Genomic DNA, 22,284 nt, shown 5'->3' on the forward strand with positions numbered 1-22,284 from the left:
CTCGGAGACGTTCTGGGAAGGTTGTGAATTGTTGGAGGCAAGACGCAACAACTTTGGATGATTAATTTCACTTTATTTATTGGCTTTCTCTCTCTCTCTCCCACCAAGAATTACATCTCTGAAAGGTTAACCTTTAGCCTCGATTACCAAATTTGAAACCAGATTAAACAGATCAAGGACCTGAGAGACGGCCCCTTTACAATGCCAATGGCCAACTAGAACAGTGGCTGCTCTGCCACGCACAACACGTGGCACTTACACTTTTCACAGCATTTGCAGAAGGTGCCACTGTCTGTAGCCGGATAGAAGTGGATGGATTCCATCAATGGCAGGAAATATTTGCATATTTATTGATTTTTTTTTAAAGTAGAGCTGGTGACTTGGAGAAGACACATGGGCTGATCGACAAGCTCAGCTGAACAGGTTCCAGGACCAACGTCCCTCACTTTGGGGAAACCTTATGGTGGGCCTTAAATGTCCATCTCAAATTGGGCATCATCTCCTGTTGAGGCAAAACAAAAAGGTGTTTAGTGACCTTTTAATTACTCCAAGTTCAGGCAACAATAGACGACAGTCGTTTCGCTGTCTGCCCCCCACCCCCGCAATCCCGCCATTCCACCCCTAATCTATTCAGGTGGTGCTCACTTTTGGTCCCACGAGCCAGCGCAAGCCTCCAATTTCTCGTTCTTCACACGACCCGCAAGGGCAAATGTGGTTGCCCATTTTGACCAGGAAGGAAGCACCACAGGACAGTCAGACCCCGCGTTCCTCACACTCAAATGTGGACGGCCATCATGATCTTGAGCCTGACTGACTTTCCCCCTCGTTGGCCCATTGACAGTGAAGCCAATCGTGCGACGTCCCAAATGTTGCCTGGATGGGATCAGCCAATTCAGCATGAACTGAGAATCCAGCCTGGGTCCGACTGGTCCATTTGGCTTTGTGGGACACAGGCTGGTACCATTACTCACTCGGACATTGGATGAGTTTGAGGGAGATCTTCAAAAAACTGGATGCATTTTCACTGCTGGGGACTTTCTTCCAACCAAATTCTCACTATTTTAGTCAACACTTACACAGATTAGTAACCATGAAAAAAGGTTGCATGATGATAGGAGTAATTAACAACCTAGGCGTAAAAACTAGGTACACAACAGATTTATGCCCAGGATCGTTCCCCCCTTCCCTTTATAAACACACACACTTCCCGACCTCAGCCATGCTGCCCAGGTTGGGAGGCAGGTGCTCCCACAAACGGAGATAGAGACCGAATCATGAACATTTCACCACAACACTGGCTCTGATTTGGGAGCAGCACAGCCGACATCTATCTTGTTTGTGAACAGTGTGGAGCAGGAGTTTGAGAATAGATGCTCGAGAAAGGAAACCCGCTTTAACCACCTCAAGTTGCTCACTCCAAAAGTGACAGAGCTGAACACACTCGTTCCTCACCCTCCTGTTATACAAAGGTGCCTCCAGTTTGGACGGACTAAATCTACAATAGTGCTGGTGTTCAGCGGATCATACAAACTATCAGCCTTGTCCTCAACTGCGCCCTTCACTGAACTCTCGAGTTACAGTCCGGCCCCCGTCGTTACTTACCACCGGCTGCCTTCTCCTCGTGGCTGTTCACGTGGTTTGCTGTCGGCTTCAGCTTCTCCGTTGTACTTGGACCCGTGACACCCGGGATTTTGGGAAGGTCCCGTGGGGGAGTCCTAGCCACTGGGGAATTGCGGCACTCCATGAGGAATTTGCGGTCATAAATAATGCGGGTGCCTGCAACGTAAAAGCAATCCACCGATCAGGTCGACAGGGATCGGGTGTGGTTCAGCACAGCCGAGCGGGTTTTTTTGGTCACGTTTCACCAGGCTGTGCTGTCACGAGGAGAAGATACTCGTTGTTGGAAACCTTTTTTGGGCTACGAGAGACCAGAATGGTCTGGGTCAGAACCCCGGCCTGTGCGGACATCAATGGCACAACAGCGTGAAGCGCTTTTGAATCAACCAGCTCAAGTTCCTGATTCTACTTGAAGTGCTCAGCCCACCACACTGAGCACTGTGGAATATTCATCAGCTCCATATATAAATACCATGCATATTTGAAAATCTGTAGAATGCCTTAAAAATTCTCTCTCAAAGGCACTGCAATTCAAATGCTACGGTTAATTAACATCTCAAGGTCTTTATGATCTTGTGGTTCAATTCCCTGTCTCCATTGCCTTAGTTCATTTCCTGTTTTCTTTCCAGTGATTATTTGCACTAGTTTTTTTTGAGCATCCTTCTGCACCTGCGTGCCTTGGACTCCGCCCCCGACGCCTTCGCACCACTGTCCTCCCGCGCATGTGCAGACTCTTCGAACCCGACACCAGAAGTCGGGCATGTATTGTGAGCTGGAGCGGACTGGGCTGCGTGGAGCTATGCAGCGGAAAGAGCGTGTGGCAAACCTGTCCCACCCACCCATTCCCTCAACGACTATCTGTCCCACCTGTGACAGGGACTGTGGCTCTTGTATTGGACTGTTCAGCCACCTAACGACTCATTTTTAGAGTGGAAGCAAGTCTTCCTCGATTCCGAGGGATTGTCTATGATGATGTGTCGAGCTTTTGGATCATCAGGACCACCCACCCCCCCCCAGGTCATGTAATCAATGAGAGCCAATCAGAGCATTTCCTTTTCTTTCTGCTGCTTGCTCCCAAGTATTTCAATTTTGGGCAACATCGAGGTTCAATTCTCACCTCTTGTGGGAACCTTACCGTAGATACTCCTACCAGTTTTAGCAAAAGCAATACACACAGGAGAGGAAAACTGTGAGACAGAACTATCAGCTATCTGAAAGGCAAGTCTGGCCAATTCAGTCCTTCAAACCGACTTCGGTATCTTGTTTCCGACAAAGTCATGGCCACGCAACTGAAAGTTTGGTTCTGAAGGTTTCGATAAACACACGCATGCCGTGTCTCACATACAATCCATCTGCTTCCTTTCCCAGCCTTGATCACCGTTATCAGCTGCAGACACAAGGTGCTTTCTGCTTATGGCTGTGCTCGCGGTAAAATGTGGAAAGTGTAACATTCTGCCAATCGCAATGTTGCACGAGCAAGACTTTGTGCAGCGTCACAATTTCCATTATCTGACGTCGTGGAGGGGAACGCGCCTGTAAATAATGAAAACTGTCAGATTTAAAAAAAAAATATCATTAAAATTTGGACTTGGGCGTGTGATACAGCAATACTGTAGGCACAGGATTGAAGGCAAGTGTGACAGAATCAGGAGAAATGTTATGTGAACTGCGCAGGAGGTGACCACTTACACAAGGCTTTGTCCTGTGAAAAAGATGGAGGAAGGTGGATAACTGGGGAATGGACAATGCAGGTCTCACGGCAATACTGTCCAAGGGTTGGGTTTACCAAATATAGCCGCTTATGCTGGGGTATGGCTATGGCACTTCACGTGGTAGCCATGGGGGAAGACTGCACAGTGAGAGTGGTAGATGGAGCTTAACTGGTGGGAGGGAATGAAAAAGACTTGCATTTATATAGTGCCTTTCACAACCACCGGACATCAAAGCGTTTTTACAGCCATTGAAATACTTTTGGAGTGTAGTCACTGTTGTAATGTAGGAAACATATGTAGGAAACATATGAAACAAGCCAAAGGCAGGCAGAGGAAATGTTACAAGAACACCCTCAAAGCCTCCCTGATAAAGTGCGACATCCCCACTGACACCTGGGAGTCCCTGCTCAAAGACCGCCCTAAGTGGAGGAAGTGCATCCGGGAGGGCGCTGAGCTCCTCGAGTATCGTCGCCGAGAGCATGCAGAAATCAAGCTCAGGCAGCGGAAGGAGCGTGCAGCAAACCAGGCTCCCTGCCCACCCTTCCCCTCAACCACTGTCTGTCCCACCTATGACATTTAAAGATCATATGGATGAACTTCAGCAATTGTACATCCCTGTCTGGAGTAAAAATAAAATGGGGAAGGTGGCTCAACCGTGGCTAACAAGGGAAATTAAGGATAGTGTAAAATCCAAGGAAGAGGCATATAAATTGGCCAGAAAGAGCAACAAACCTGAGGACTGGGAGAAATTTAGAATTCAGCAGAGGAGGACAAAGGGTTTAATTAAGAGGAGGAAAATAGAGTACGAGAAGAAGCTTGCCGGGAACATAAAAACTGACTGAAAAAGCTTCTATAGATATGTGAAGAGAAAAAGATTAGTGAAGACAAACATAGGTCCCTTGCAGTCGGATTCAAGTGAATTTATAATGGGGAACAAAGAAATGGCAGACCAATTGAACAAATACTTTGGTTCTGTCTTCACGAAGGAAGACACAAATATCCTTCCGAAGTACTAGGGGACCGAGGGTCTAGTGAGAAGGAGGAACTGAAGGGTATCCTTATTAGGCGGGAAATTGTGTTAGGGAAATTGATGGGATTGAAGGCCGATAAATGCCCGGGGTCTGATAGTCTGCATCCCAGAGTACTTAGGGAAGTGACCCTAGAAATAGTGGATGCATTGGTGATCATTTTCCAACAGTCTATCGACTCTGGATCTGTTCTTATGGACTGGAGGGTAGCTAATGTAACACCACTTTTTAAAAAGGAAGGGAAGAGAGAAAACGGGTAATTATAGACCAGTTAGCCTGACATCAGTAGTGGGAAAAATGTTGGAATCAATTATTAAGGATGAAATAGCAGCGCATTTGAAAAGCAGTGACAGGATCAGTCCAAGTCAGCATGGATTTATGAAGGGGAAATCATGCTTGACAAATCTTCTGGAATTTTTTGAGGATGTAACTAGTAGAATTGACAAGGGAGACCAATGGAAGTGGTGTATTTGGACTTTCAAAAGGCTTTTGACAAGGTCCCACACAAGAGATTGGTGTGCAAAATCAAAGCACATAGTATTGGGGGTAATATACTGACGTGGATAGAGAACTGGTTGGCAGACAGGAAGCAGAGAGTCGGGATAAACAGGTCCTTTTCAGAATGGCAGGCAGTGACTAGTGGAGTGCCTCAGGGCTCAGTGCTGGGACCCCAGCTATTTACAATATACATCAATGATTTGGATGAAGAAATTGAGTGTAATATCTCCAAGTTTGCAGATGACACTAAACTGGGTGGCGGTGTGAGCTGTGAGGGGGATGCTAGGAGGCTGCAGGGTAACTGCATGGCAGATGCAGTTAGGTGAGTGGGCAAATGCATGGCAGTATAATGTGGGTAAATGTGAGGTTATCCACTTTGGGGTCAAAAACGCGAAGACAGAATATTATCTGAATGGTGGCAGATTAGGAAAAGGGCAAGTGCAACGAGACCTGGGTGTCATGGTTCATCAGTCATAAAAAGTTGGTATACAGGTACAGTAGGCGGTGAAGAAGGCAAATGGTATGTTGGCCTTCATAGCTAGGGGATTTGAGTATAGGAGAAGGGAAGTCTTACTGAAGTTGTACAGGGCCTTGGTGAGGCCTCACCTGGAGTATTGTGTTCAGTTTTGGTCTCCTAATCTGAGGAAGATCACAGAAACATAGAAACATAGAAAATAGGTGCAGGAGTAGGCCATTCGGCCCTTCTAGCCTGCACCGCCATTCAATGAGTTCATGGCTGAACATTCAACTTCAGTACCCCATTCCTGCTTTCTCGCCATACCCCTTGATCCCCCTAGTAGTAAGGACCTCATCTAACTCCATTTTGAATATATTTAGTGAATTGGCCTCAACAACTTTCTGTGGTAGAGAATTCCACAGGTTCACCACTCTCTGGGTGAAGAAGTTCCTCCGCATCTCGGTCCTAAATGGCTTACCCCTTATCCTTAGACTGTGACCCCTGGTTCTGGACTTCCCCAACATTGGGAACATTTTTCCTGCATCTAACCTGTCTAACCCCGTCAGAATTTTATATGTTTCTATGAGGTCCCCTCTCATTCTTCTGAACTCCAGTGAATACAAGCCCAGTTGATCCAGTCTTTCTTGATAGGTCAGTCCCGCCATCCCGGGAATCAGTCTGGTGAACCTTCGCTGCACTCCCTCAATAGCAAGAATGTCCTTCCTCAGGTTAGGAGACCAAAACTGTACACAATACTCCAGGTGTGGCCTCACCAATGCCCTGTACAACTGTAGCAACACCTCCCTGCCCCTGTACTCAAATCCCCTTGCTATGAAGGCCAACATGCCATTTGCTTTCTTAACCGCCTGCTGCACCTGCATGCCAACCTTCAATGACTGATGTACCATGACACCCAGGTCTCTTTGCACCTCCCCTTTTCCTAATCTGTCACCATTCAGATAATAGTCTGTCTCTCTGTTTTTACCACCAAAGTGGATAACCTCACATTTATCCACATTATACTTCATCTGCCATGCATTTGCCCACTCACCTAACCTATCCAAGTCGCTCTGCAGCCTCACAGCATCCTCCTCGCAGCTCACACTGCCACCCAACTTAGTGTCATCCGCAAATTTGGAGATACTACATTTAATCCCCTCATCTAAATCATTAATGTACAGTGTAAACAGCTGGGGCCCCAGCACAGAACCTTGCGGTACCCCACTAGTCACTGCCTGCCATTCTGAAAAGTACCCATTTACTCCTACTCTTTGCTTCCTGTCTGACAACCAGTTCTCAATCCATGTCAGTACACTACCCCCAATCCCATGTGCTCTAACTTTGCACATCAATCTCTTGTGTGGGACCTTGTCGAACGCCTTCTGAAAGTCCAAATATACCACATCAACTGGTTCTCCCTTATCCACTCTACTGGAAACATCCTCAAAAAATTCCAGAAGATTTGTCAAGCATGATTTCCCTTTCACAAATCCATGCTGACTTGGACCTATCATGTCACCTCTTTCCAAATGCACTGCTATGACATCCTTAATAATTGATTCCATCATTTTACCCACTACCGATGTCAGGCTGACCGGTCTATAATTCCCTGTTTTCTCTCTCCCTCCTTTTTTAAAAAGTGGGGTTACATTGGCTACCCTCCACTCCATAGGAACTGATCCAGAGTCAATGGAATGTTGGAAAATGACTGTCAACGCATCCACTATTTCCAAGGCCACCTCCTTAAGTACTCTGGGATGCAGTCCATCAGGCCCTGGGGATTTATCGGCCTTCAATCCCATCAATTTCCCCAACACAATTTCCCGGCTAATAAGGATTTCCCTCAGTTCCTCCTCCTTACTAGACCCCCCGACCCCTTTTATAACCGGAAGGTTGTTCGTGTCCTCCTTCGTGAATACCGAACCAAAGTACTTGTTCAATTGGTCCGCCATTTCTTTGTTCCCCGTTATGACTTCCCTGATTCTGACTGCAGGGGACCTACATTTGTCTTTACTAATCTTTTTCTCTTTACATATCTATAGAAACTTTTGCAATCCGTCTTAATGTTCCCTGCAAGCTTCTTCTCATACTCCATTTTCCCTGCCCTAATCAAACCCTTTGTCCTCCTCTGCTGAGTTCTAAATTTCTCCCAGTCCCCAGGTTCGCTGCTATTTCTGGCCAATTTGTATGCCACTTCCTTGGCTTTAATACTATCCCTGATTTCCCTTGATAGCCACGGTTGAGCCACCTTCCCTTTTTTATTTCTATGCCAGACAGGAATGTACAATTGTTGTAGTTCATCCATGCGGTCTCTAAATGTCTGCCATTGCCCATCCACAGTCAACCCCTTAAGTATCATTCGCCAATCCATCTCAGCCAATTCACGCCTCATACCTTCAAAGTTAGCCTTCTTTAAGTTCTGGACCATGGTCTCTGAATTAACTGTTTCATTCTCCATCCTAATGCAGAATTCCACCATATTATGGTCACTCTTCCCCAAGGGGCCTCGCACAACGAGATTGCTAATTAATCCTTTCTCATTACATAACACCCAGTCTAAGATGGCCTCCCCCCTAGTTGGTTCCTCGACATATTGGTCTAAAAAACCATCCCTTATGCACTCCAGAAAATCCTCCTCCACCGTATTGCTTCCAGTTTGGTTAGCCCAATCTATGTGCATATTAAAGTCACCCATTATAACTGCTGCACCTTTATTGCACGCACCCCTAATTTCCTGTTTGATGCCCTCCCCAACATCACTACTACTGTTTGGAGGTCTGTACACAACTCCCACTAACGTTTTTTGCCCTTTGGTGTTCTGCAGCTCTACCCATATAGATTCCACATCATCCAAGCTAATGTCCTTCCTAACTATTGCCTTAATCTCCTCCTTAACCAGCAATGCTACCCCACCTCCTTTTCCTTTTATTCTATCCTTCCTGAATGTTGAATACCCCTGGATGTTGAGTTCCCAGCCCTGCTCATCCTGGAGCCACGTCTCCGTAATCCCAATCACATCATATTTGTTAACATCTATTTGCACAGTTAATTCATCCACCTTATTGCGGATACTCCTTGCATTAAGACACAAAGCCTTTAGGCTTGTTTTTTTAACACCCTCTGTCCTTTTAGAATTTTGCTGTACAATGGCCCTTTTTGTTCTTTGCCTTGGGTTTCTCTGCCCTCCACTTTTCCTCATCTCCTTTCTGTCTTTTGTTTTTGCCTCCTTTTTGTTTCCCTCTATCTCCCTGCATTGGTTCTTGCTATTGAGGGAGTGCAGCGAAGGTTCACCAGACTGATTCCCAGGGTGGCAGGACTGACATATGAGGAGAGACTGGATCAACTGGGCCTTTATACATTGGAGTTTAGAAGGGTGAGAGGGGATCTCATAGAAACATATAAGATTCTGACAGAACAGGACAGGTTAGATGCGGGTAGAATGTTCCCGATGTAGGGGAAGTCCAGAACCAGGGGACATAGTCTTAGGATAAGGGGTAGGCCATTTAGGACTGAGATGAGGAGAAACTTCTTCACTCAGAGAGTTCTTAACCTGTGGAATTCCCTGCAACAGAGAGTTGTTGATGCCAGTTCATTGGATATATTCAAGAGGGAGTTAGATATGGCCCTTACGGCTAAAGGGATCAAGGGGTATGGAGAGAAAGCAGGAAAGGGATACTGAGGTGAATGATCAGCCATGATCTTATTGAATGGTGGTGCAGGCTCGAAGGGCCGAATGGCGTACTCCTGCACCTATTTTCAATGTTTCTATGACAGAGACTGTGGTTCTCGTATTGGACTGTACAGCCACCTAAGGACTCATGCTAAGATTGGAAGCAAGTCTTCCGAGGGACTGCCTATGAAGATGATGATGAGTAGGAAACATAGCAGTCAATTTGCGCACAGCAAGCTCCCACAAGCAGCAATGTGATAATGACCAGATAATCTGGTTTCTTTTGTTATGTTGATTGAGGAATAAATATTGGCCCCAGGACACCAGGGTTAACTCACCCGCTCTTCTTTGAAATAGTGGCCATGGGATCATTTACGTCCACCTGAGAGGGCAGATGGGGCCTTGGTTTAACATCTCATCTGAAAGACGGCACCTCCCGACAGTGCAGCGCTCCCTCAGCACTGCACTGGAGTGTCAGCCTGGATTTTTTTGTGCTCAAGTCGCTGGAGTGGGACTTGAGCGCTGCCCACTGAGCCACGGCTGTTTTCCCCACAGTTGGGGGCAAACATCCAATCAATCCAATCATCAGAACACGTGCATCCAATCCTTTCCCAGCAGGGTTCTGGAGCACGGCCGAGGATATAGAACATTGAGCGACGGTCACCAGGGATGATGCAAGGGATTGAAAACTGGGATCGACCAAGCCCCTGGCAGTGCATTTGTCCATTGGGCCCCAAATCAGGTCTGTTTACCCTAGTCTTCCGTTACTTTTGACCGATAGACATACCACAATGCGCTGTAACAAGATTTGGCCTGTGAAACAAGAACTATTTGGAACCTGAACACATTCAAACCTCTTTTGAATCAACAAACATGAATTCAAGGTTACCAGAAACATTATCCGCTTAAGAGATATTAAAAACCATAACATGACCACAGCTGGTAATGTAGAAATATTTCTCCAAACAAGGAGTTCGACATCCTAAATTAATCTAGGCTGACACTCCAGTGCACTGCTGAGGCAGCACTGTCAGAGATGCCGTCTTTCGTATGAGACGTTAAACCGAGACCCCGTCTGCCCTCTCAGATGGATGTAAAAGATCCCATGGCACTATTTTGAAGAAGAGCGGGAGAGTTTTTCCCGGTGTCCTAGGACCAATATTTATCCCTCAATCAACATCACTAAAACAGATTATCTGGTCATTATCACATTGCTGTTTGTGGGAGCTTGCTGTGCGCAAATTGGCTGCCGCGGTTCCCACATTACAACAGTGACTGCACTCCAAAAAGTACTGAATTGGCTGTAAAGCGCTTTGAGACGTCTGGTGGTCGTGAAAGGCGCTATATAAATCCAAGTCTTTCTTTTACCTACAGGATGCATAAGTCGTACTCGAGTTTGGATTTCTTTTTGTTGTTGTTGGCACGAATGCAAAAACCCTTGTTATACTGCGGTGAGCCCCATAATTTATTCATTCATCGGGTCGGCTTTTAAACCTGCTCTGTGATGTGCAGAGTGTTGAATGGTTGACTGCCATTGGCCAGCACGGGAGACAGGCTTGGTTCTCCCTATCCGTGGCGAGATATGTGGGCCAACTGGAACTTCAACTCCAAGCCCGCTGGAAATATATTCACCTGGCAACGCAAACCAAGCTCTCGTGCTGGGGCCCCGACATCTCAAATACTTGGCTGCAGCCATTCTGTGCTTGGCCCACAAACAAAGCCAATTCGTGGATTTAGCCGATTGGCTGTTTACTCATTCTCAATCAACACAATGTTCCAAGTGGCAACAACAGGTAGACCTCCTGACACAAAAGCCCAATCAATCGACCCTTGGGGGGAGTGTGTAAACTTTGGACGAATTGTCCCAAGTGATCACATTATTAAGGGATTAAGTAAAATCTTGATATTAAATCATGCTCTTAAGTGCCGTCCGTGACTTGTGTGTTCTTGCTGAACATGTTCCAGGTGGTGATGTGATGAGTCAGCCGTTCTGCCCAGACCAATTACCCTGCTGCAACATTTTAAAATTTTTGAAGACAGTATATTGGTCGCAGGGCATTGAGGACACAGGTTCATTCCCTCAACAATTAATCTCCACTTTATACCAATTGTTGCCATGTTTTCAGGGCATTTCTTAACCGACCTTAAATCAAAAGGACGAGTCTTCACTCGTACTCCTTCCAGAGTGCCTCTGGCAGAGACCTGGGTGCAGATCATACCGTGTCCTCTGGGATGATGTCACCCAAGTGAAGACGAGCAGGAAAAATACACGTTTTTCCTCCTGGCCAATTTTCTCCTGCCACTCCTGAAGGCATTAACTCCTTGCTAGGGTTCAACTGAGTACTGCACAAGACGCTGCCAATTCAGATGTGCTGAAGGATAAATTCTAGACATATCTGGAAGCTAGATCAAAGGCTAACTGCCCAGCCTCAGAAATGTTGAATAGTTTCACTATGTGTTTGGCAGCCAAAAGTACTGAAGTCAGATACATCACGGTTTAGCAAAGTGATGTTTGTGACCACATCATTCAGCAGCTCTCTGATGTGACCATTACTCTTTTCCAAGCATTCCCTTTGATCATCCAATTTAAGCCCGATCCCGTTATCGACCAAAGTTCACACACGTAAACTTCCGTGGCCATGCCCCTCCCTATCTCTGTGATCTCTTTCAGCCTCACAACCCCTCCCGAGATGTCTGCGCTCCTCAAATTCTGCTCTCTTGAGCATCTCTGATTATAATCGCTCAACCATCGGTGGGTGGCCCTGCCTACAGCTGCTTGGGCCCCAAGCTCTGGAATTCCCTCCCTAAACCTCTCCACCTCTTTCCTCCTTTAAGGCGCTCCTTAAAACCTAACTCTTTACCAAGCTTTTGGTCATCTGCCGTAATTTCTTCTTAAGTGTCTCGGTGTCAAATTTATCTGTTTTGTCTTATATCACTGCTGTGAAGCGCCTTGGGACGTTTTACTACGTTAAAGACGCTGTATAAATAAAAGTTGTTGCTGTGTAGCAATTGCTTGATGGCGATCAAGGAGAAAACCCAGGCCCATCTTTCCCCCTCCTCAACCCAGCGTGCTGAGGCCTTCAACCGCAGTGTATGCTGAGATCAACGAATATTGCCCACAGACTGCAGATTAAAAATGTCCTTCCTGCTCTATTTGTTCAGTTACACATTGAAATAATGGAGGAATAGTCTTTAAATAGTGAGAAACAAGTGGTTGGTGTTCAGAGAGATTCAGGTGTCCTCGTACAGGAAACACAGTCAGTAATTAGGAAGGCAAATTGCATGTTGGCCTTTATTGCAAGGGGTTTGGAGTACAAGAGTAAGGAAGCCTTACTACAATTGTACAGGGCTCTGGTGAGATGACATCTGGAGTACTGTGCACAGTTTTGGTCTTATTTGAGGAAGAGGCGGTGCAACAAAGGTTCACTAGATTGATTCCTGGAACGAGAGGGTGGTCCTCTGAGGAAGGATTGAGTAGACTAGGCCTATATTCTCTGGAGTTTAGAAGAATGAGAGTGATCTCATTGAAACATACAAAATTCTGAAGGGGATTGACAGGATAGAAACATAGAAAATAGGTGCAGGAGTAGGTCATTCGGCCCTTTGAGTCTGCACCACCATTCAATATGATCATGGCTGATCATGCAACTTTAGTACTCCACTCCTGCCTTCTCTCCATACCCCCTGATCGCTTTAGCCATAAGGGCCACATCTAACTCCCTTTTGGATATATCCAACGAACTGGACTCAACAACTTTCTGCGGTAGAGAATTCCACAGGTTCACCACTCTCTGAGTGAAAAAGTTTCTCCTCATCTCGGTCCTATATGGCTTACCCCTTATCCTTAGACTGTGACCCCTGGTTCTGGACTTCCCCAACATCGGGAACATTCTTCCTGCATCTAACCTGTCCAATCCCGTCAGAATTTTATGTGCTTCTATGAGATTCCCTCTCATTCTTCTAAATTCCAGTGAATATAAGCCGAGTCGATCGAGTCTTTCTTCATATGTCAGTCCTGCCATCCCGGGAATCAGTCTGGTGAGCCTTCGCTGCACTCCCTCTATAGCAAGAATGTCCTTCCACAGATTAGGAAACCAAAACTGCACACGATACTCAAGGTGTGGTCTCACCAAGGCCCTGTACAACTGCAGCAAGACCTCCCTGCTCCTATACTCAAATCCTCTCGCTATGAAGGCCAACATGCCATTTGCTTTCTTTACTGCCTGCTGTACCTGCATGTCTCCATAGATGCTGAGAGGCTGTTTCCCCCTGGCTGGAGAGTCTAGAACCAGGGGTCAGAGTCTCAGGATAAGGGGTTGGCCATTTAGGACTGAGATGAGGAGGAATTTCTTCACTCAGAGGATCGTGAATCTTTAAAATTCTGTGGATGCTGAATTGTTGAGGATATTCCAGGTGGAGACAGATAGATTTTTGGATTCCAGGGGAATTAAGGGATATAGAGATCAGGCGGGAAAGCGGAGTTGAGGTCGAAGATCAGCCATGATCTTATTGAATGGCAGAGCAGGCTCGAAAGGCCGTGTGGTCTCCTTCTAATTCTTATGATCTTAGGAGCCCCCAAAAATATAGGACAACAAATGTTCACTATTTTCTTGCTTAATATAGAATGGAATCAAACGTAAAACTTGTTCTCAACAATTTGCTATGTTCTCACCTCAATGTACAGATAATACCTCAAGACCACTTCAAAGACTTTCTTTCAAACATTAACTACTGTGAAGAATGAGCCAGCATGTACCTGGATCTGCACAGGAACGCAGGGTAACCAGCAGAGTTCAGCTGAGTATATAAACTGTCTGACCCGAGCATTCATAGGGCCCCAAGTTTCGAGCCGTGCCTAGAACGGCGCAGTCCCGACCTGGACGCCCGTTTTCCGCGCCACAAAGTGTGCCTAAAAGAAACCTCCAGATTCTCCACCTCCCTGCAGGTCCTCTGGCCCTCGGCGCAGCGCAGCACGAGCTGTAGGGGGTGGAGCCAGGTCCCAGCGCTGAAAACAGTGCCGGGACCTCTGCACATGCACGCTACAGTGGGCACACAAGTTCAGTAGCTCCAGGCACCCAAAACTGTGTGGGAGGGGCCCGAAGCACGCAGCCCCTAGCCCTGGCCGAATGGCCTCATTGGTGCTCGTGAATAAGGCTCCTCCCACGGCCAGCTCCTGCTTCCTCCCAACCCGACTCGACTCCCGCCTCCGGACCAGACCCGACACCCGCTCCCCCCCCCGGACCGGACCTGACACCCCCCCCCGCACGGACCGGACCCGACACCCGCCCCCCCTGACTGGATCCGACACCCACCCCCGGACTGGATCCGACCTGACCTCCCTCCCCCCGACCTGACCTCCCTCTCCCTCCCCGAACCGAACCGACCTCCCTCCCACCACCCCCCCGACCTGACCCAACGCCACCTACCTGTAAATCTGGTGCTGGGGATGGGCCCTGCCCGAAGTCTCGGGCCCAGCCTGTTCAGCCTCCCTCCCCCTTCTCCCCCACCCCGCCCAATCTCCTTCCCCCACCCCCCCCAATCTCCTTTCCCCCCCCAATCTCTTTTCCCCCCCCATATCTCCTTTCCCCCCATCTCCTTTCTCCCCCTCCATCTCCTTTCTCCCCCTTCTCCCCCATCCCTCCTCCTTCCCTCCCTCTGCTCCCCCCCTTCCCTCCCCTCCCTCTGCTCCCCCCCTCTCCCCCTCTACCCCCCTCCTCCCCCTCCCCTCGATGTCAGAAACACAGACACTGACAGACAGAGAATGAGAGACACAGACAGACAGAGAGATAGAGACACTGACAGAGACACACCGAGGGGGGCATCCCAGCACGCTGTTGGAGGGCTCCCAGTGCTGCAGTCGGTAAGTAGAATTTTTTTTATTTATTGATTTAAAAAAAAAAATTATTTCTTATTAATTTTTTTGATTGATTTATTGGTTGATTTATTGATGTATTTATCATTTATTATTGATGATGGCTCTTTATTTGTAAAACTGAAGTGTTTAATGTTTGTAAACTTCCCTTTAAACACCCCCCCCCACCATTCCCTACGCCTGATTTGTAACCTACGCCTGATTTTCTAAAGTGTAGACAAGGTTTTTTCGAGCGTACAAAAATCTTCACTTACTCCATTCTAAGTTAGTTTGGAGTAAGTTTTCACTGACGAAACTTTGAAAACAGGCGAAAGTGGCCGGACACACCCCCTTTTGAAAAAAAAATTCTGTTCCAAAGTGAAACTGTTCTAACTGACTAGAACTGGAGCAAACTAAATGACGAGAATTCCGATTTCTAAGATACTCCGTTCTACACCAGTTGCTACTAAAAATCAGGAGCAAATCATGTGGAAACTTGGGGCCATTGTTACTGTGACAACTCCTGCAAATCCCCCTGGGAGGATAGACACGCTAACGATAGCGTCCTCGACCAGGCCAACATCCCCAGCATTAAAGCACTGACCACACTCGATCAGCTCCGCTGGGCAGGCCACATAGTTCGCATGCCAGACATGAGACTCCTAAGCAAGTGCTCTACTTGGAACTCCTTCACGGCAAACGAGCCAAAGATTGGCAGAGGAAACGTTTCAAAGGCACCCTCAAAGCCTTCCTGATAAAATGCAACATCCCCACTGACGCCTGGGCGTCTCTGGCCAAAGACTGCCCAAAGTGGAGAAAATGCATCCGGGAGGGCGCTGAGCACCTCGAGTCTCGTCGCCGAGAGCATGCAGAAATCAAGCGCAGGCAGGGGAAAGAGCGTGCGGCAAACCTGTCCCAGTCAACGATTGTCTGTCCCACCTGTGACAGAGACTGTGGTTCCTGTATTGGACTGTACAGCCACCTATAAACTCATGTTAAGAGTGGAAACAAGTCTTCCTCGATTCCAAGGGACTGCTTATGATGATGATGATGACAACATGGGAACATTTCTATCAACTGCTCTTTAGATTTTATCACTACAGTGATGGGGGAGGAAGAAAGAGAGGGTGAGAGAGAAAAGAAAAATCGTGGGACATCGCAGCTTTGGCTGTACCCCTGACACAGCGCCCACATCATCAGCTGTTGACACGAAGCGTTGCTAAAAACACTTGTGGAACCTCGGTCAGACCACACTTGCAGTACTTTGCACAGTTCTGGTCTCCATATTACTAAAAAGATATAGAACCACTGGAGAAGGTGCAGAAAAGATTTACAAGAATGATACCAGAATCGAGAGGTTAGAACGCTCAGGAAAGTCTGAACAGACTGGGGTTAGAAGGCCGAGAGGTCACCTGATATATGTCTTTAAAACTATGAAGGGGTTTGATAGGGTAGACGTAGAGAGGATGTTTCCACTTGTCGGGAGCCCAAAACTAGGGGCCATAAAATATTAGATAGTTACTAAAAAATCAAGCGTGACACGTGTAATGTAATTTGTTGAATGTACTACAATGTATTCCGTATTGTACCGAATTGTACTTGAACTGAAAAGCAAGGAAATGTATCGAACGGAACTGCCGTCAGCACCCAAATGTAGTGTATGGGATTGCTGACTGCAGCTAAATGTACTGAACAGATTTTGAATGCACTGTACAAATTTTTATACGAATAAAGTATATTTTGAAATAAAAAAAATCTAAAAAATCAAATAAGGAATTCAGGAGAAACTTCTTTCCCCAGAGTGGTTGGAATGTAAAAATTGCTACCACAGGGAGTGGTTGAAGCGAATAGTATAGAGGCATTTAAGGGGAAGTTTGATAAGTACATGAGGGAGAAAGGAATAGAAGGATATGCTGATAGAGTGAGATTAAGATGAAGTAAGGTGGGAGGAGGCTCATGTGTGGCATAAACACCGGCATTAACCGAATGGCCTCTCAGGTTGATGTAAACGATCCCACGGCACTATTTCGAAGGAGGGCACGGTGCCCTGGGGAACAATATTCATACCTTGACCAACATCACTAAAACTGATTATCTGGTCATTATCTCATTGCTGTTTGTGGGAGCTTGTTGTGCACAATTTCGCTGCCGCGTTTCCTGCATTAAAACAGTGACAACACTCCAATGACTATATACTTCATTGGCTGTAAAGCGCTTTGGGACGTCCTGAGGTTGCGAAAGGCGCTACAGAAATGCAAATCTTTCTTTTGCTCAGGTTCTCCTGCACGACTTGAATTCCATAAATGGCAGATTCGCAATCTGAGCTGCATCTCAGAATGACTCGAGTTGAAATCTGGTTCCACTCTACATCTAGTTGTTGATACAGCCATGAAGTGCCAGGAAATTGAAGTGTATCATGTTAAAGAAAGAAAGTGTGTTTCATGACCTCAGGACGTCCCAAAAAATAACAACCTCTGCAGTTTAATTAGTTCAATATAAACAGCGGCAAATACCAGAAAGCGATTCTAATGCTGTATTCTGCCTCAGTGAGAGGAGGTCATTGACCAGTGTTCTAAGGTTCAATCAGATAGTTCATCGATATCCCCTCCAACACCTTTGGAAGACTGTCATTAGCAAGTCAAGCTATCGGTTATCGGGTCAGTATTCCCAATAACACCAATGAGACCAGCGGCAGGTCGGGGCCATAAAAGGAGCAGCAAGCGGTGTCGGGAGCAGCGTGGAGGCATACTACTTCAGGGAACAGCGCGAGCTGGTGCAGGAGGGTAACGGCAGCGAAGAGTGATGTCATCAAGATCCAGGTCGGTGAATGGAGTGATACAGCAAGAGCGGCGAGAGACTGTCGAAGGACGTGATCGGGGCCCAGGGGAGGTGAGAGTTTGGGGCCAGGGGCCCAGGAGCAACCCACACTGCGATATGTGTGCGCACTAGGTCTGTGCAGCAGAGCTGGTCTCCAGTCGTCTTGGTAATCCTTGCCACTGGACCAAGACCGAGCTCTGTCAAGCCCGTGTGGTGGCTGGTGTGCAACGGCCACCACACGTTAAAAAAATTCATGCACAGGCATCTTCCACCTTCAGGATGCAGTTCGGGTCTTTCATTGAAACAACTCTGAACTCATCCTCTTTTTGGTGTGGAAGCAATTCTTCCTCGATTCCGAGGGACTGCCTATGACGATGAGTGTGATGGGACTCAGATCTGTGCCTGTACATCCAGACACGGTGAACTGCAGATTTCAATCATGTCACCGTGCACACATGCCAAGCGGAGGCAGTGTACTTCCCCACAGGAAGAGAAACAACAGTCCCATCTGCCCTTTCAGGTGAACGCAAAAGATCAAAGAGGAGAAAGGGAGTTCTCCTGGTATCCTGGGGTCCATATTCATCCCTCAACCAATGTCACTAAAACAGATTATCCGGTCATTGTACATTAATGTTTGTGGGAGCTTGCTGTGCTCAAATTGGCTGACGCTCTTTCTACATTCATCATAGGCGGTCCCTCGAATGGAGATGTCTTGGGTTCACAGATGTTTCAATGAAGGACCCGACGTTCCAGACCTGAACTCCAATTGAAAGGGTGGAAGATGCCTGTGTGTGGATTTTTTTTAATGTGGGGTGACCGTTGCACATCAGCCACCACACGGGCTAGATAGAGCTAGATCTTTATCCAGTGGCAAGGGTTAACCAGGACGACTGGAGACCGGCTCTGTTGCACGGACCTAGTGCGCACACATAGCGCTGCCCCTGGGCTCTTCTGGGCCCCGTACCCCTCATTCACCGCACCTCCACCACGATCTCTCGCTGCTCCTCCGCCACAAACATTCGTCGCACCTCATATTCCTCATATATTGACCTATTGTGCCCCCGCCAATCACAGCAGCATTATAACTGTGACTGCCCTTCAAATGTACTTCATTGACTGTTAAGTGCTTTGGGGCGTCTTGAGCTAGTGGAAGATGCTATATAAATGTAAGTCTTTCTTTCATACAAGCAGTTGAAATACTTTGTGGAACTATCCTGCAATAAAGAAAAGTTAGGTTCTCATGTGCCAGACAAGATAGAGGCAGAGAGGCTGTTTCCACTGGTAGGGGAGACTAGAACTAGGGGGCACAGCCTCAAAATACAGGAGAGCCAATTTAAAACCGAGTTGAGAAGGAATTTCTTCTCCCAGAGGGTTGTGAATCTGTGGAATTCTCTGCCCAAGGAAGCAGTTGAGGCTGGCTCATTGAATGTTTTCAAGTCAAAGATAGATAGATTTTTAAGCAATAAGGGAATTAAGGGTTACGGGGAGAGGGCGGGTAAGTGGAGCTGAGGCCACGATCTTATTGAATGGCGGAGCAGGCTCGAGGGGCTAGATGGCCTACTCCTGTTTCTAATTCTTATGTTCTTAAACGTCAGCACTGATTGGGCACAACATCCTTCTGTAAATATTGTCAAGCACCGCTAGGGGAGATTGACACTGCCCAAAACAAATAGTTTTAAAAATTAATTTCTGGGAAACTCCAAACTGTTCAGCTCCCTAACGATCTGGTGGGTACCGTACTGAGCAGAATGTTCCAGGTTAGATTCTTCGGTTTATGCCGAATTAGCCCAAGGCATACTGGCTCCTCTGAGTGCAGGACAGAGTTTTAAAAGTTAGCCAGCATTCCCACTCCTGTTCACTCGTGCTGAAAAGCATGTGCGGGAACTTCGTATGGTGAGCTAAGGTTCGGCTGACTGATTTATACAGAATTGCAGCTTGCCCAGGACCTGTTATCAAAGAGAGAATTTTCTTCGAGGCAGAAAATTGAAAAAAAAAAGGGCGAAAAAAAACCCAGAATGCTTCAATTTGCCAATAGAAACATAGAAATTTACAGCGCAGAAGGAGGCCATTCCAGCCCATCGTGTCTGCGCCGGCCAACAAAGAGCCACACGGCCCTTGGTCAGCAGCCCGAAAGGTTATATATAAATCTATGATCAATGACGGAAAAGCAAAGAGCACCCAGCCCAACCAATCCGCCTCACCACAACTGCGACACCCCTTCTACTAAAACATTCTACACTCCACCTCAACCGGAGCCATGTGATCTCCTGGGAGAGGCAAAAACCAGATAAAAACCCAGGCCAATTTAGGGAGAAAAAATATAGGAGGTAGAGTAGCCAATATTGCAAACAACAGGCCCCGGTAATTAAAAAGTTGATCAGAGGTTTGTAGCATCATAAAGGGACAGAAGGAGGCCATGCGGCCCATCGTGTCTGTGCCAGCCGACAAAGAGCTATCCAGCCTAATCCCACTTTCCGTAGCATCCAAGTACTTTTTAAACTTGATGAGGGTTTCTGTCTCTACCACCCTTTCAGGCAGTGAGTTCCAGACCCCCACCACCCTCTGGGTGAAAAAAGTTCTTCTCAACTCCGCTCCAATCCTTCTACCAATGACTTTAAATCTATGCCCCCTGGTCATTGACCTCTCTACTAAGGGAAGTAGGTCCATCGTATTCACTTTATCTAGGCCCCTCATAATTTAATGCACTGGTTCCTAGATGACCATTTTCAATGAGATTGCATTGAGAAAAGTAGAGACTGAAAGCGCACTACAACTAGGACCACTCAGCAAGCTTGGCAGGGTTCAAATGTTGTGCAGCCAATAATAACAAGCACGAAAGCCACAATCTGAATGAAGTTGTATGTACTTCACGGGAATAGGCACTGGTTTGCAGCAGCTGCTCACAAACACTCCTGATATGGCAGTATTCATCATTCACAACTGATTCACATCAGTTCAGCTATCACCAACACCAGATCACAATTACACTCCATTATCACAGAACTGGAAGCAGTTAATAATTTAAATGTACATTCAATAAAAATGAAAGCAAACCTATGTGGATTTTAAATGCCACTCAAATTTGCTTTAAGGTTTGAAATGTCGAAACAGTTCAAATAAAATTTGTTACGATAAAAACATGTTTGACAGCTGATGGGAGGGAAGAACATTTCACAGGGATGGGCCTCTATTATGAGCTGCACAAACTTGCAGATGTTAGAACTCATGATCTAAGTGTCAAAGGGACAGAACACACGAAGTGACAAGAAAATCTAAATCTTTATGCAAATATACAGAAAAATGAGTTATTTTGAGGTTATAATCTGATTATGAAGTGGTCCTCGTGGTTTCAAACATCATGTGATCCTCTCGCTTATTTTGCGATCAATATCATTTGGTCATTGGCTTGTGTTTTATTAATACCTTCGTCAAGAATTGTTTTCCTCCCAATGTGACACTATTTTTAGTAGGGCTTCTTAAAAAAACAATGGAGGAGTTGGTGGGCATGGGGCCAGTGGGGGTAGGGACGATGGGGATGGCGGGGGAGGGGCTTGGAGGGTACTGGGAAGGAGCTTGGGGGGGCGGGGAGAGTGAAGGAGGGACACAGGGGGCATTGGAAGGGAAGGGCTAGGGGGGGCATTGGAAGGGAAGGGCTAGGGGGGGCATTGGAAGGGAAGGGCTAGGGGGGGCAGAGGAAGGGAAGGGCTAGAGGGGGCATTGGAAGGGAAGGGCTGGGGGGGGCATTGGAAGGGAAGGGCTGGGGGGGCATTGGAAGGGAAGGGCTAGTGGGGGCACTGGAAGGGAAGGGCTAGGGGGGGCACTGGAAGGGAAGGGCTTGGGGGGGCATTGGAAGGGAAGGGCTAGAGGGGGCATTGGAAGGGAGGAGCTGGGGGGAACATTGGAGGGGAGGAGCTAGGGGGGGCATTGGAGGGGAGAGGCTGGGGGGGGCATTGGGTGGAGGCAATGGGGAGGGGCTGATGGGGCAAGTGGAGGAGTTGAGGGGGGAGGGGCTTGGGAGAGGGGCGGGGCAGAGGGGGCATTGGGGAGGAGCTTGGGGCAACAGGCGCCGTTTTGTGCCGTCCCTTACCTCCAGGCGTGGTGCTGAACAGGGTGCCCCCGGGGGTGGTGCTGTAGTCGTGCGGCAGCTGGCCCGAGTCGCTGACGGTCACCCGGCGGGTGGGGATGGCGCGGCTCTCGGTTTTCTGCGCCGGGCCCGACATCCTGAGCTGGCGTCCCTCTCCCCCTCACACACACACACACACACACACACACGGTCTCACTGATCTCCTACACCCCGGCCCTCCCCTTGCCTCGCCTCACGCTGTCCCCCTCCAGGCCCCGCGCAGCCAGCCCCCGCCACCAACAACAACAACAGCGCTCGCCTGCCGGCCTCCCTCCCCCGGGCCCGCGTCATCCTCGGCTCCCCGCCGGAAACAGCCGAGCGCCTTCGGGTCGAGCCCTCCGTCATCGTCGGCTCCTCTGCCGAACCACCACCACCGAGTCTTACGTCATCGTCGGCGCCTCTGCCGAGCCACCGCCACCGAGTCTTACGTCATCATCGGCTCCTCTGCCGGAAAGAGCCGAGCGGCTTCGGCTCCCCACTACTGGCCCAGGGCTGAGCTCTCACTGTGGCA

At 47.7% G+C, this 22,284-nt stretch overlaps 1 protein-coding gene across 1 annotated transcript; it reads right to left on the reverse strand.

Annotated features, from left to right (window-relative positions):
- Positions 1 to 52: 52 nt before the first annotated feature.
- Positions 53 to 21,973, reverse strand: LOC139235041 (eukaryotic translation initiation factor 4E-binding protein 1-like). The gene is made up of 3 exons (XM_070866153.1): positions 21,738 to 21,973; positions 1,603 to 1,776; positions 53 to 502 (listed from the first exon to the last, which is right to left on the reverse strand). The coding sequence occupies exons 1-3, from the start codon at positions 21,868 to 21,870 to the stop codon at positions 471 to 473; spliced, it is 339 nt and encodes a 112-aa protein (XP_070722254.1). The 5' UTR covers positions 21,871 to 21,973; the 3' UTR covers positions 53 to 470.
- Positions 21,974 to 22,284: the final 311 nt, after the last annotated feature.

Source organism: Pristiophorus japonicus, chromosome 22 (assembly GCF_044704955.1).
Source record: "Pristiophorus japonicus isolate sPriJap1 chromosome 22, sPriJap1.hap1, whole genome shotgun sequence".
Classification (NCBI taxonomy): domain Eukaryota; kingdom Metazoa; phylum Chordata; class Chondrichthyes; family Pristiophoridae; genus Pristiophorus; species Pristiophorus japonicus.